At 56.1% G+C, this 16,226-nt stretch overlaps 1 protein-coding gene across 8 annotated transcripts in view; it reads right to left on the reverse strand.

Annotated features, from left to right (window-relative positions):
* The window catches only part of LOC115484229 (protocadherin gamma-C5-like), a 208,813-nt gene that overhangs the window by 124,073 nt on the left and 68,514 nt on the right, over positions 1-16,226 (reverse strand). Inside the window, exon 1 of one of the 8 annotated variants that reach the window (XM_050979631.1) lies at positions 13,233-15,059. The exons of 5 other annotated variants lie outside the window; for them this stretch is intronic. In XM_050979631.1, coding sequence (XP_050835588.1) covers positions 13,233-14,915 — 1,683 coding nt within the window. In that variant the 5' untranslated portion in view covers positions 14,916-15,059. Of the gene's footprint in view, positions 1-1,351; positions 2,786-13,232; positions 15,060-16,226 lie in introns of those variants that run through there. 2 more of the 8 variants (XM_050979638.1, XM_050979641.1) reach the window with 2 other exon arrangements.

Here is a 16,226-nt window from a genome sequence, read left to right on the forward strand (position 1 = left end):
AAGGGTCATGGGCATTACACATGCCACAGGATGGAAGCTACTTGGTGGCTGATGAAACTGCAAAGACTCACACGAACTTATAGCCACCATCAACCTCACTACATCTAACACCCCAACGACTCCTAAAGCACAGCAAGGAACCTTCCTATACCTCCCTGGAGCAAGAGGGACCAGCGCATTGCAAACCGACGCTATGCCTTAATTGCGAGAATATGTCCCTAAGCAGGACAGACACAAGAGGAGAAAAGGACGGGGAAGCAGAAGGAGGAAGGGTCACGGACAAAATTCGGCCCAAAAAACTCACCGCGGGAAGGGCTGGGTCAGAGGGGAGGGAGTCGGTAGGATCGTCGCCCCCGAGCAGCGGCGCAGGCTCGTCGGGCGGCGGCCGGGCCGGGAGGGTGTCGCAGGAGCTGCCGGCCGAGAAGCGCAGCTGGCTCTTGCGCGAGTCGGCTGTGAGCGACACGTCGTGCGAGTAGGACTGCAGGAAGGCGCGCACGCCGTCGATGCCCACGAAGTGCGAGACGGGCACGCCGCGCAAGGCGCCGCTGTCGGGCGGCAGCAGCTGGCGGCGCTGCCAGCGGCGCAGGCGCAGCGCCAGCAGCAGCAGAAGGAAGGCCACGAAGAGGCACGACACGGCGGCCACGGCCAGCACGAGCCAGCGCGTCAGGCCGGCGGCCGGCTCGGCCGGCAACGCCGCCTCGTCGGCCGCGCTGCCCAGCTCGGCCAGCAGCTCGGCCACGCTCTCGGCCAGCACCACGCTCAGCGTGGCCGTGGCCGACAGCGCCGGCCGCCCGTGGTCCCGCACCAGCACCACCAGGCTGTGGCGCGCCGCGTCGCGGGCCAGCGGCGAGCGCGCCGTGCGCACCTCGCCGCTGTGCAGCCCCACGCGGAACAGCCCCGGCTCCGTGGCCTTGGCCAGCTCGTACGACAGCCACGCGTTCTGCCCCGCGTCCGCGTCCACCGCCACCACCTTGGCCACCAGCGCGCCCGCCTCCGACCGCCGCGGCGCCAGCTCCACGCACGACCACGCCGACACCGAGCCCGAGCCCGAGCCCGCCGCCGCGGCGGCCGGCGGCGGGTACAGCACCTGCGGCGCGTTGTCGTTCTCGTCCACGATCTGCAGCCGCACCGACACGTTGCTGCTCAGCGCCGGCGCGCCGCCGTCCTCCGCCCGCACCCACAGCTGCAGCTCGCGCAGCTGCTCGTAGTCCAAGGAGCGCAGCGCGTACAGCGCGCCCGTCTCCGCCTGCACCGACACGTACGACGACAGCGGCGCGCCCCGCACCCGCCCCTCCGCCAGCCGGTAGCGCACGCGCGCGTTCTGCCCCCAGTCCGCGTCCGTGGCGCGCACCGTCAGCACCAGCGCGCCCGCCGCGTTGTTCTCCGCCACACGCGCGCTGTAGCGCTCCTCCAAGAACACCGGCGCGTTGTCGTTCACGTCCAGCACCCGCAGCGCCAGCACCGCGCTGCTCTGCAGCGCCGGCGACCCGCCGTCGGCCGCCCGCACCGTCACGTTGTACTCCGACACCTGCTCCCGGTCCAGCTCTCTCGCTGTCACAACACGGTAGTAGTCTTCAAGGGATTTCTCCAGCCGGAAAGGGACGCCCGCGTGGAGCGTGCAGCGCACCTCACCGTTGGCTCCCGAGTCTCGGTCCTGCACGTGCACCAGGGCTACGACGGTCCCTGCCGGGGCATCCTCCGATATCTCGCTCAGCGCCGACGACACTGTGAGTTCCGGGGCGTTATCGTTCACATCTGTTACGGTAACTACAACTTTGGCAGTGTCGGAAAGGCCTCCCCCGTCACGTGCCTGCACGTCTAGTTCGTAGGAATCGCCTTCCTCGAAATCGAGGCTACGCAACAGAGTGATTGTTCCTAACTCGGCATCCAGCTGGAAGATCTGCGAGGCTCTCTCTGTGATTTTCTTGAGCAAGTATTTCACGTGACCATTCGGCCCCTCGTCGGAATCACTGGCAGTAACGGTGACGAGGACAGAGCCCAGGGGCACGTCCTCGGGCACACGCACCGTGTACTCCGCCTGGCTGAACTCGGGCGCGTTGTCGTTCGCGTCCAGCACCGTCACGCGGATCCGAGCCGTGCCCGTCCGTGCCGGATCGCCGCCGTCGCTCGCCCTCAGCACCAGCTCGTGAAACGCCGCCTCCTCCCGGTCCAGCGCCTTCGCCAGCACCAGCTCGGGACGCTGATCGCCACTGGGGCCCGCCTGCACGGCCAGCGAGAAGTGCTCGTCACCGCTCAGCTCGTAGCTCTGCAGGGAATTCCTGCCCAAGTCAGGATCGTGAGCCTCGGCCAGGGGAAACCGCGACCCCAGAGCAGTCATCTCGCTAATTCTCAGCTCTGTCTCAGCCTCTCGGAAGCTGGGTGCGTTGTCGTTAATGTCCGTGATTTCAACTTGGATCCCATAAACCTGCATCTGTCCCTCCACTATCAGCTCACAGCGCAGCACGCATTGCTGCACTCTCTCGCACAGCTGCTCTCTGTCGATCCTCTCCGCCGTCACTAAATGTCCCGTCTTCCCGTGCAGAGAGAAATACTGCGTCCTACCCCTGTCTATAATGTGGACACCGCGGTCTCTGATCTCCGGCAGCTGCAGCCCCAGGTCCTTGGCCACGTCGCCCACAAACGAGCCCTTGGGCATCTCCTCGGGCACCGAGTAGCGCAGCTGCCCCCACGCCGCCTCCCACGCCGCCAGCAGGACAGCCCAGAGCAGAGCTCGCTGCCGCCGGCCCCAGCGCCTCCCTGCCGCGCACATCTCCGCCGCGGAAACTCCGGCACAGCAGCACCGCCGATCCAAATCCCTCCGCCACTCAATGCTCTCAGCTTCTGCACCGTGCGCAGCCGCCGGTCCCTCCGCCTGGCTCTAAAATGGAACCAGCACGGCGGGAACTATCGCGGAACGCACGTTCGGTGAGGGAGAGAGCAAGCGAGAGAGCCGATCCGCAGAGGGCGGGGCAGCCGGCGGCGCTCCGAGCTTCCTCTGGCTCCTCTCGGTCAACAGCGGCGCCCGCAGCCTCCTCCCGGCACTGCAGGCACCGAGCGCTGCCCAGCGCTGCCCGCCCTGCCGTGCTTCACACAGGGCACAGTCACCACGGAGATGTCGCTTTTTCTCCAGCGCCTATCTCCTGCCTCCGCATTTCTCCATCCCATCTCTGCTTTCATCCTCCACGGTATCACCGTCGGGAGGAAGGCAGAGGCATTCCGTGGGCGGGGTTCTTTAACCGCACGGGAAACTCAGCACTTAGCAATATCAATCTATGTAAATTAAATCACAGTATTCGTATTTGACCCTGTAGCTCTAGTGGTTTGAGAGGAAGTGAGTTTTTTGGGATGCTGTGGTCAAATGCTCTAACCGTGAGAGTAGCTAATCTTTAATCTTATCCATTTTATCCAAAAACATCTTCAACAACAGGATCTCAGAGAGAAAGGGGGAAGATACCATATCCCGAAGAAACAGAGCTATCAGGTTAATTAACACAAGCGGGACAACAGCAATTGCATAATTCTTGAAGTCAGGAACCTAATTATTACAGGATTCAATTATAGGTACAAATATAGATGCACTTGAAACTCTCAAAGCAAACTTTCAGAACTTGAAATATTTGATATCCCTTCCTATGATGCGCCTAGTGTATCCTTAGTTTATACAGATTTACATTTAATCAAGACATTCCAGGTTTCCTTTTTTTTTTTTTTTTTAATCATTGTGTAAAGCACCGAAGTTGGTTAGTAAATTACTCAGGGAAGTATTTCTTAATGGCGTTGATACGATATGCGTTCAAGAAAACAATCATGGAACCCTAGAACAAAAGTACAACACTGAAAACTGTGCTGACCATTAATCAATATGCAAATGGGGACTTGATTCAAGTGCCTAAACTCTCTTCAGGCCAATCTCCTTGATATGGGATCCCGTTCTATCTCAGATGTTTATCCTAGTAAACAGAATTTCAAAAATTTGCTGTTCTTGATATATGCGAGTTCTACCAAACCCCCCAACATTATTGCGCAAAGAGGATAGAAAAATAATCTCTGAAACAGAAACCTTTCAACACTCTCACCAGTGTACGAAATAAAGATCATGAAGAGTAAAACAGAGCCAGCCAGGACGAATAAACGAAATCATCCAGTCCCACTACTGCATTACCCCCCGCTACAAAACGAGCGACAATATCTTTTTTCAGACAGGACGAGTACAGAACTTTCCACTTTCGTTTGCTCTTCAAATCGAAGAGGGAAAAAACAAAGTTTTAAGGACGGCTTAAGGTAAAGCTATAAACCCTTTCTGAACAAATAATTCAGAAAGGATAAAAGGTCAAACACCACATGTCAGTGCTATAGGTTTTTTTGTTTGCCTTGACTCCATCATGCAGAATCAGCCATTCTCCTTCCACAGAACACGAATCTCCTTTCAATTTTGCTAACACATTCCAATGTATAGAGCTCGAGAGCTGAAGACAAAATCACGCGCCTGATGCTGAACCTGTGACAAGGAAGAACCAAGTGCTCCCTGCTTTCCATGAACAGGGGATAGCCGGTTCCTTAATTCAGTCCGTCATGGAGACGAGACTGTGCAACTCACAAAAACACGACTCCGGGACACAAGCAGAAACTCTGAGAAACGCGGCTGCTAGCCGAAAGGAGAGCGAGAATCAAAGCCTGTCGCCTGAAGCTATTACCGAGGAATAATGAAAAACTTCCTCCGCTACGTAGGGATACAGATGACGAGTACCGACAGACACCATGCACAGAATACGCGGGGAACAAAAATGAGGTTTCCGGAAATTTCGAAAACAAAAGAAGCTCACGCTTTACAGACCTGCGGTGCGTCGGGATTGACGGGCACCTCCTCCCCTACGGTGCTGCTGTTGGAGCTCGGCTTGTGGCAGGAATCCCCGCCCAGAAGCTCCTCCGCCGATAGGATGGGCACCCCCGGCGGCGGCGGCGGCCAAGCGGCCTCGGGCACGGCGCGGGCCGGCGCCGGCACGCACAGGTTGTAGGAGTAGGGCAAGGTGCCCTCGCAGAAGTCGGCCGGGAAGGCGGCGCCGGCCAGGGAGAAGCGCTGCGCGCCCAGGCAGCGCAGCACGGCGGGCGGCCCGGCCCGGCGCAGCCGCGCCAGCACGGCCAGCGCCACGCTCAGCACCAAGAGCGCCGACAGCAGCGCCAGCGCCAGCACCAGGTAGAACTGCAGCTCGGCCGCCGCCTCGGCCGCCTCGGCGCCCGCCGGCCGCTCGCTCAGCTCCGGCAGCGCCTCCTGCAAGCTCTCGGCCAGCACCACGTGCAGCGTGGCCGTGGCCGACAGCGCCGGCTGCCCGTGGTCCTTCACCACGGCCACCACACGCTGCTTGGCCGCGTCCCGCTCGCCCACGGCGCGCGCCGTGCGCACCTCGCCGCTGTGCAGCCCCACGCGGAACAGCGCCGGCTCCGACGCCTGCACCAGCTCGTACGACAGCCACGCGTTGCGCCCCGCGTCCGCGTCCACCGCCACCACCTTGGCCACCAGGTAGCCGGCCTCGGCCGAGCGCGGAACCACCTCGAAAGGCGGCGCCGCCGCCCCTCCCGGAGCCTCTCGTGCCGCTGCCGCAGCAGGCCAGAGCACCCTGGGCGCGTTGTCGTTGCGGTCCAGCACGAAGACGCGCACCGTGGCCGTGGAGCTGCGCGCCGGCGAGCCGCCGTCCTGCGCCCGCACGGCCACCGAGAACTCGCGGCACTGCTCGTAGTCAAAGGAGCGCTGCGCGTACAGCGCGCCGCTCCGCGCCTCCACCGACACCAGCGCCGCCGCGCCCGCGCTGCCGCCCGCCAGCCAGTAGCTCACGCGCCCGTTGGCGCCCGCGTCCGCGTCCCGCGCCTGCACGCGCAGCACCAGAGCGCCCGCCGCGTTGTTCTCCGCCACGTACGCGCTGTACGCCGCCTCCTCGAACTCCGGCGCGTTGTCGTTCACGTCCGACACCTCCAGCACCAGCTCCGTGCTGCTCCACAGCGCCGGCCTGCCCCGGTCCCGGGCCACCACCGTCACGCGGTGCTCCGACGCCTGCTCGCGGTCCAGCGCGCCCGATGTCACCACCTTGTACGAGGCACCCGAGGACGCCACGATCGACAGCGGCGCCTCTCCCAACAGTTCGCACGACACTTGACCATTCTCGCCGAAGTCCCTGTCTCGCACGTTTAGGAGAGCGACCACGGTGCCCTCCAGCGAATCCTCGGGCACTGGGTTCGATACCGACAGCAGCGTGATCTCTGGTGGGTTGTCATTCACGTCCAGCACCTCTACCTCCACCTTGCAGTGGGACACCAGACCGCCTCCGTCCCTTGCCTCCACCAACAACGTGTAACCTCGCGTCTCCTCGAAATCCAGTGTCTCTTTCAGCGTGACCGCCCCAGTCTCGGCTTCTATAAAGAATTTCTGAAGTACCTTGGCCGGCGTTTCCCCGAATCCGTAAGTGATGCGGGCGTTGGTGCCGGCATCGGCATCAGAGGCAGAGACGTTCAACACAATAATTCCAGGAGGCGTGTCCTCGCGCAGGCTGACGTGGTACCGGTCCTGTGAGAACACGGGTGGGTTGTCATTGGCATCGGTGACGTTGATCCAGAGCTGGGCGGTGCCAGTCCGGGGCGGGTCTGCCCCATCCATAGCCGTCAGCACGAGTTGGAGGCTCGGCTCATTCTCTCGGTCCAGCGGGTGGCGCAGCACCAGCTCTGCGAATTTGGTGCCATCCTGGCTCTCTTTCACCTCCACCTCAAAATACTTGTTGGCCTCCAGCTGATAGCCCTGCAGCGAGTTACTGCCCGCGTCCGCGTCGTCAGCCATGCCCACGGCAAAACGGGCACCGGGAGAAGTAAACTCGTTGATCTCCAGCTGAAATTTGTCTCGCCGAAAACGCGGCGTATTGTCATTCACGTCCTGAATGTCCACCTGGACGTGGAAGACGTTCAGCGGGTTCTGCACCAGCGCCTCGAAGCTGACAGAGCAGGTCGCCGAATCGCCGCACATCTCCTCACGGTCCAGCCTCTCGTTCACGTACAGGTTCCCGTTCTCCTCATTCACCGTGAAGTATTGCTTCTCCTCGCTCAGCCGCAGCTTGCGCGCCGGCAGCTCGTCCGCGCTGAGCCCCAGGTCCCGAGCCAGTGGCCCCACGAGCGAGCCTCTGCCCAGCTCCTCGGGGATGGCGTAGCGGACCCGCTCGGCCGCCGCCCGGCCCCACACGCCCAGCAGCAGCAGCAGCAGCGCGGCCAGCAGCGCTCGCCCGCCGCCCGGCCCGCGCCTCTGCCGCCGCCTCACCGCCATTCTCTGCTCACTGCGCTCGCCGCGCTCCTGCCTCCTGCCGCTGCCCTGCCTCCCTTCCAGCCGCTCTCGCCGGCCACAACAGACACCGCTGAAAGACAGAGAGGACGGCGAGCCGCCTTACGCCGCCGCTGCTGCTGCTGCTGCTGTTGGCGGTGCCGCTGCGGCCGGCGCCGGGCGAGCGAGCAGCCTGCGGGGCCAGGACGCTGCGGCGGCGGCGGCTTGAGCGCCGCTCGGCGGCGGCCAACAGCGACACCCGGAGGCGCCGCCGCGCCACTGCAGCCGCCGGATGGCCGCGCTCAAGGGGGCCCGGCTTTGGGCGGGGCTCGGCGGCTGCACCGGCCCCGGGGGCTCTCCCCACCGGAATCCCAGTGCCCTAGAGTAGAAATGTCGCTGGAGTATATGTTCCAGTGTCTCATTGCCCTCATTATAAAGGATTTGTCTAATCAAAACCTATCCTCTTTCAGTTTTAATCCACTGCTCCCCGTGTCATCCCTCAGCACAAAAATGTCTCTGCAGACCCTGCAAACATGTCTGTAAATCTCTCTTATAAGCACTTTATGGATTAAAGAAGCGAAATACTTTCTATTCAAAACCCAGGTTTCTCAGGTTGTAGGACCTGAAATTTTTTTAGATATTTTTAATAACAGAGACAATGCAGCTGTCTGACAATTTTTGTGGTCAAAAACGTGTAGAGCAGAACAATCGACCACATCCTTCTGACTACACTATTTGTCTTGGAGCTCAGGTGACTCACTTCTTGGGCAGTAAGTGCACATTGCCAGCTCATGTCCCATTTGTCACTCACCAGATTCTTTATGGTGAGGCTCTTCCCGGTCCCTCACTCTCTGTTTAAATTACAATTTACCCTGACCCAGGTGCAGGACCTTCCACTTGGCCTTGTGGAATTTCATGATGTTTGTATGGGCCAACTTCTACACCTATCAAGGTTCCTCTAGTTGGCCTCTCTATCAATTCAGCCCTGTGTCCTCAGTAAATTTGCCAAGGGTCTGCTAAATCACACTGTTTATGAAGATAACTAAATCATATTGTTTTTGAAGATAACTAAATCGTATTGTTCCCAGTATGGACCCTTGAGGGTCTGGTTTCCACTTGGACAATGAACTGTTGACTACAACACTTTGGATGCAGCCATTCAGCCAGTTCTTCACCCATTTAACAGCCTCCAGCATGTTCTGGGTGACCATGTGGGGGACACCCTGTTCACATTCTTCCACCAGCCCCTGTTCTAGTCATGAAAATGGCTGGGCTTGGTGGCCACTCTGCACTTAGTGGACTGCAGCAGAGATGCTTTTGCATTACTATGCTAGAGACAAAATGTTCCTGAGTGAGCACATACCTGCTTGTGGAACCTTTCCTCTTTACAGCTGTAAACATCAGCACCCACATACAGAGAACTGTAATAGATGTGACCTTCCACACAAGATCAGACACCCTGAGGTTCAAATCATGACAAGCAGCAATGCAAGAGTAAGAAACATACAGAAGTAAACAGTTGAAGGGCAATAACATTTTGTGCATCTCACTCTACAAAAGCAACTCCATCCCATAGTACTTCATAAGGCACAAACTTCTACTGTCTATGACATATGACAAACAGGGAAAAAACCAAGTTCTTCTATAGCCTCACACACAGAGCTCCCCTGTCTTCCCTGCAACACTTTTCCACTTCCAGCTTTGTTTGTGACCATTTCATCAGTAGTAACATTTATCATGAGATGATAATGCACTACAATCACAACAAGAGAGAAGGTACATATGCCTGCTCATCACCATCCTGAGAATAAACTGAAGGATTCTAAACCACATCAATGATAAGAAGCCAAAATAAAGAATTAGCAATCTTCCATCAGGGAATGGCTCATCAAACTAAAGTTTTAGGAGAAATCTCCTCTCTTTTATCATAGACACTTTTCCACAAAGATATGACTCCTACCAAGGTCATATTTACATCTATTTCTCCCAACAATAACAGAACACAAAGTCACTCTCACATCTCCTGCCTTTCACTCCTCCTTCAGCGAGACCCACTAAGTTATGACACATTTATAAAGGAAGCTGTGCTTATAAGTAAATCCACATATGCAGAAAATAAAGGAAAAAAAAACCACCCAACAACACATAAATCAGACAAGTAAGGTGAGGAAGCAGTAGAAGACAGAGTTTGTGGGAGATGGTCACCAGGAAATCTTCTAGGTCTCTACTACAGCATTGAAATTATTTCCATTATTATTTCTGAGAGCACTATGAAGTCGTTGAGTGTGGTCCTAAAGACTACTAAGTGTGGTCCTAAAGACTTACTCTGGGTTACATAACAGGGGGTTCATTTTGAGAATTAGTCATCATCTCTCAGCCAGTTTTTTCTACTATGTGGCCTGCTCACTTTGCAAAATTATAAAACCATTATTTTAAACAGCTTCTCATGTGCATTTTTCTCAGGCTCAGTCGTCTGAGAAAGTACAGCAGATTCTCATTTTGCTTTTCCCTAATTTTCACACACAAAATTCTGTCCTAGGTGGCTGAAGTAAAGATTTGGTGAAAAACAACATACATGGTTTGAAATTCAAAAGCAGCGACCAGAATAGTTAAAATTAGGCACGACTTTCCAGTAAACCAAGACTTCAAAGAAAACATACTTACAACTCTCAAGAAACCTTCAACATATGCCAAATTTTTGTCTGTGTGTTGACCCCAGGGAAAAGACCATCTCAGGGAAAGATTTACCATACTTTCAAGGTATGCAGGAAAACTGTTCTCCCTGCTGGATAATATTAAGATGTATTTTGATGTGCTCAGGATTGCCAGGCACAATGAGGATCAGCTTTACTCCCTGACAAAACAGAAACACTAACACAAAATCCAAACCAAAATACAAACAGACAATCAATACATTCCAGGCCAAAACACAAACAAACAAAAAAAAGCAACCATCCAAAAAAGAAGAATGGGAAACCACCAGAAGTGTGTAAATCATAGCTCCATCTTTCAGATGGTGTCACTGTAGTAGGAAACTAGAGGAAACAGGTTTACAGGAGGCTCACAGAGCAGCTCACACCATAGATCCCAATCATAAAAAATTCATTGTGTGACCAAAAAAAAATTTAAAAATAAAGGAAAAAGTTTGGAACTGCATCTGTCATTGCCCTGTAAAGACTCAGACAAACTGAACTTCTCCACTATCCTTTTAAACCTTTCAAACTGCACCACGGTGACCTCTTCCACTGGCCCTGTCTCTGGGCACATGGAGCTCTTCTTTCCATCCAAACATCACACAAAAGGAAAGTTAAATCTGTAGGCAGACACCATTAAAAGAAACCTTGCACATGTAGCTTCTCAGATCCCAAGAATCACGACAAAGATTATGTTGCTCATCCCAAGAATTTGACATATGTGAAATATTATAAAAGACAATCAGCAGCTCAATAAAGAACCAATCATCCAAGTATCATCTTAAAAGCAGCTTTTTCAGCACATGGGCTGTTTGGAAGGTGTGTGACTCTAATATTAATGGAAAGGAATGCTGAACCCACAACTTGGCCATTTGAGTCAGAATAAAGCAGTATCAAAAATAAGAAAACTCTGGACTTATTTTCAGAAATTTGAACTGTAAACTTGAAAGGCACATATGGAACAGCGTGACAATTGTAACACGTCTGATTTTCCACACCGTGACAGAGATAAAGGCACATCTTCAGATCATTAAAAGAGTAAGATAAAAAAAAGAAAAAAACAGCTGCAGAAAGAAGAGATCACAACACACTTTCCTAGATCATGTACCTTAAACTGGGTAATTAATTCAGGTATTTAGTAAGTAGAAAATACACAGTCTGCTCTTCCCACAGGTCCCATGTGACGTTTGTCACCTGTAAATAATGAAGCTATTAAGGTACACAATTCTGATGACATGCAAACCCATTGGAAGAGCCTCCAAGAGCTTTCCATACAGCTGGAATACATGTCTTCTAGCTAAGCATTTCATGAGGAAAAACCTCACACTGCATGATACTAGAGATGAAAAGCAAAGGAAGAAAGCATTTCCTTGCAACATTCAACAAACCCTGGAGCTCCCAGGACTCAGATCTCCTATCCTTCACAGTATCCAGGGTGCTTTTCGACACATCTAATTTACAAACACTTGAAATACAATGCCGAGGTTCCCAGATCACATCACCAAGTTCACACACATACTTCCACATCCACAGATAAAGGAAGCTGCATCTCTCTGCTCATTACTATTCTGTGAAGAAACCTCAGACTTCTAAAAGGAAAAGAAATGAGAGCTCCAGAAGAGACAGGGTCAGTGAATGTTTCTATAGGGGCAATCACTCTCTCCTTGTGTCTCCCTCTGCGCCTTGAATCCTTTCCCTCCCACCCAGGCCAAGGTTCTTGCCATGACCTGTATTTACAGCCAAACCACATCAAGAGTTCGGCTTTGATAGGCAGGATATCAACAACTATCTCAGCCATTTCCTCCTGTATTTTCCCCTCCACATGCAGCAACATGCAGGCTTTTCAAGCAGTCAAAACTTTCAAGAGGATCCTTCGTCTTTCCTGGAAGAAAGACACGATCGAACAAGTTGTTGCCGGCCCATTCCCCAGAAGGACGAGATGAATGGAAAGACATCTCCTACTGACTGCATTTACACGAAAATGCAGAGAGAAGTACAAACGATGAGCACTGAATTTACACATGGAGGACTGTGTGACTAAAGTACAGAGAATTACACCCGACTCAAAAAAATGTAAAGTCGGGAAGCCTGCTGAACGAGCAAAGAAAAGCAATTTGCAAAAAATCCAACACATCTGTTGAGAAGAGCTAATACTGAAAGGAAGACGGGTGTTGCACACATCAGGGCAGAGATGCGACGGGGCACCTGATGAAACTTCAAAGCCTCAATCGAACTCTAGACACCATCAATCACACTACACCTACCTCTCCAAACACCTGGAAGTGAGAACACGAACCCCTACTCCACCTCCCTGGAGCAAGAGAAACCACCTTTTAAGAGGGCATTAAGAATTGCTCAACTATCCATTCCAGAAAACCTCCCTACACAGGATACAGAAGGCGGCAGAAGCAGAGGAGTAGGATTGAAGGAAGAGATTTGGGGGAGGAAGTGTGAACCGAAAAACTCACCGAGAGAGCAGCAGGGTCAGCGGGACGGGCGCTGGCAGGGTCCTCGCCCCGGAGTAGCAGCGGGGGCTCGTCGGGCAGCGGCCGGGCCGGCAGGGTGTCGCAGGAGCTGCCGGCCGAGAAGCGCAGCTGGCTCTTGCGCGAGTCGGCCGTGAGCGACACGTCGTGCGAGTAGGACTGCAGGAAGGCGCGCACGCCGTCGATGCCCACGAAGTGCGAGACGGGCACGCCGCGCAAGGCGCCGCTGTCGGGCGGCAGCAGCTGGCGGCGCTGCCAGCGGCGCAGGCGCAGCGCCAGCAGCAGCAGCAGAAAGGCCACGAAGAGGCACGACACGGCGGCCACGGCCAGCACGAGCCAGCGCGTCAGGCCGGCGGCCGGCTCGGCCGGCAACGCCGCCTCGTCGGCCGCGCTGCCCAGCTCGGCCAGCAGCTCGGCCACGCTCTCGGCCAGCACCACGCTCAGCGTGGCCGTGGCCGACAGCGCCGGCCGCCCGTGGTCCCGCACCAGCACCACCAGGCTGTGGCGCGCCGCGTCGCGCGCCAGCGGCGAGCGCGCCGTGCGCACCTCGCCGCTGTGCAGCCCCACGCGGAACAGCCCCGGCTCCGTGGCCTTGGCCAGCTCGTACGACAGCCACGCGTTCTGCCCCGCGTCCGCGTCCACCGCCACCACCTTGGCCACCAGCGCGCCCGCCTCCGACCGCCGCGGCGCCAGCTCCACGCACGACCACGCCGCCACCGAGCCCGAGCCCGCCGCCGCGGCGGCCGGCGGCGGGTACAGCACCTGCGGCGCGTTGTCGTTCTCGTCCACGATCTGCAGCCGCACCGACACGTTGCTGCTCAGCGCCGGCGCGCCGCCGTCCTCCGCCCGCACCCACAGCTGCAGCTCGCGCAGCTGCTCGTAGTCCAAGGAGCGCAGCGCGTACAGCGCGCCCGTCTCCGCCTGCACCGACACGTACGACGACAGCGGCGCGCCCCGCACCCGCCCCTCCGCCAGCCGGTAGCGCACGCGCGCGTTCTGCCCCCAGTCCGCGTCCGTGGCGCGCACCGTCAGCACCAGCGCGCCCGCCGCGTTGTTCTCCGCCACACGCGCGCTGTAGCGCTCCTCCAAGAACACCGGCGCGTTGTCGTTCACGTCCAGCACCCGCAGCGCCAGCACCGCGCTGCTCTGCAGCGCCGGCGACCCGCCGTCGGCCGCCCGCACCGTCACGTTGTACTCCGACACCTGCTCCCGGTCCAGCTCTCTCGCTGTCACCACGCGGTAGTAGTCCTCAAAATTCTTCTCTAGACGGAATGGGACATCCCCCTCGAGGGAGCAGCGTACGTCGCCGTTGGCCCCCGAGTCGCCATCCTGCACATGCAACAGGGCCACAACTGTCCCCGGCTGAGCATCCTCGGAGATTGTACTCACGGCCGAGGATACTGTCAGTTCGGGCGCGTTGTCATTGACATCTGTCACAGAGATTGCGACTTTCGCGGTGTCGTAAAGCTCTCCTCCGTCATGTGCCTGAACCTCAAGTTCGTGGGAGGAGAATTCCTCGAAATCCAAGTCTTCCTGAACAGTTATTTCTCCTGTCTCAGAGTCGAGATTAAAAAGTTCTGAGGTTCGGTCTGAAATTTTATGGAAGCTGTATTTCACCTGCCCGTTCAGACCCTCGTCGGCGTCTGTGGCCGTGACAGTGACGAGGACAGAGCCCACGGGCACGTCCTCGGGCACACGCACCGTGTACTCCGCCTGGCTGAACACGGGCGCGTTGTCGTTCGCGTCCAGCACCGTCACGCGGATCCGAGCCGTGCCAGTCCGTGCCGGATCGCCGCCGTCGCTCGCCCTCAGCACCAGCTCGTGAAACGCCGCCTCCTCTCGGTCCAGCGCCTTCGCCAGCACCAGCTCGGGACGCTGATCGCCGCCGGGGCCCACCTGCACGGCCAGCGAGAAGTGCTCGTCACCGCTCAGCTCGTAGCTCTGCAGGGAGTTCCGGCCCGTGTCAGGATCGTGAGCCTGGGCTAGGGGAAACCTCGCCCCCAGGGCTGTCATCTCGCTAAGTCTCAGGTCTTTCTCCGCTTGCTGAAAGCTGGGTGCGTTGTCGTTAATGTCCGTGATTTCTACTTCGATTCCGTAAACCTGCATCTGTCCCTCCATTATGAATTCACAGCGTAGCACGCATTTCTCCACCAGCCGGCACAGCTGCTCTCTGTCGATCCTCTCCGCCGTTACTAAATGTCCCGTCTTCCCGTGCAGAGAGAAATACTGCATCCTACCTTTGTTCAGGATGCGCACCCCGCGATCGCTTAGCTCCTGGAGCTGCAGCCCCAAGTCCTTGGCCACGTCGCCCACGAACGAGCCCTTGGGCTTCTCCTCGGGCACCGAGTAGCGCAGCTGCCCCCACGCCGCTTCCCACGCCGCCAGCAGCACGCCCAACAACAGAATTCTCTGCCGCCGGCCCCAGCGCCTCTCCGCCGCGCACATCTCCCTTACGGTAATGTCGATCCTGCTCCAGTTCCCGCTCTCTCTGCGGCTTGCCTCTCAGAGTGCCGCCGGCCACTCTGTCTCTCCGCAGCAAGATTCCCCACCGCGGGGACGTTCGCAATCCCTCCGCCGCCGAGACAGCGCGGAAGCGATCGAGCGGGTCCGTAGCGGGCGGGGCTGCAGCGCTCTGAGCTTCCTTTCGCTCCTCTCGGTCAACAGCGGCGCCCGCAGCCTCCTCCCGGCACTGCAGGCACCGAGCGCTGCCCAGCGCTGCGCTCCTGCCTTCCCACGGACAGCTGCGGGGAAGGGAGAGTCGCTACCGAGACATGAGGTGCCGTCCCGCGGGAATTTCCTTCTTTTTATTTTCTCCATATGTTCTCGTATTTGATCCTCCAGGTAATCCCAACCGACAGGAAGGCCGAGTCCGCCCTTGGTATCAGAATTTCTCCCTCACTGAAAAAATCACTTGCTAATATAAAAATACGTTGTGTGATAATTTTTTATAATGTTTAGAATATACTAAGGCTAATTCTGTTAGGAAAATAAAACTTAAAATGCAGGCCTTGTTCTTGAATTACCGGCTCAGGGGTAGCAAAAAAATAACTGCTCTGAGATACGTCACGGGATAATCAGACATCCACTCCTGCCCTCAGAGACGCAGAACTCATAAACCCAAGTTAATGGGGTTTTTAGCGGATTTTCAGTCAATACGGAACACGGTCTAAGTTATATTATCTATTCCATTTGCAGTGACTTAGATAAGACATTCATAGGCGGGAGAAGTGGGGGGTCGATCCACTGAAACTGACAACCCTAACACCGTGGAGCTGTGGAAGAGGTGGGCTGCTCTGCCACCCGCCCGGTGCTCTGCCTTTGCTCAGTAGAAGACTTTCCGTTTACCACCGTACAGGAGGAATTTCCCCTACTGCCCAAAAATCCTTCTCCCCCATCCGGCGGTTTCAGGCTGTAAAGTCACTTGACCACTCCGCACTGACTGTACTGCAACTGACCCTGAGGCAGGAATCATCTGCAGTGAAACCAGCCGGAACTCTCTGCTTCTCTCCCCACAAACTGCGGGGCAAATGGTGAGGAGAACCACAGGTAAATTGCTTTGGCTACTGTCCCTACTCTGCGGCCCACCGTGGCAAAATCGATGGTAACTACAGAAAGATAACAACTGTTATTAATGTATGATTTCCACTTTCTTAAGAAGCCACATAAAATTGGGGTTTGAACAGTTTATACACATTTAAATTTAAACAATTAATTCGACAGTTTTAACGACCTAGAAAAATCTTTTGCCAGAAATCA

Source organism: Serinus canaria, chromosome 13 (genome assembly GCF_022539315.1).
Source record: "Serinus canaria isolate serCan28SL12 chromosome 13, serCan2020, whole genome shotgun sequence".
NCBI lineage: Eukaryota > Metazoa > Chordata > Aves > Passeriformes > Fringillidae > Serinus > Serinus canaria.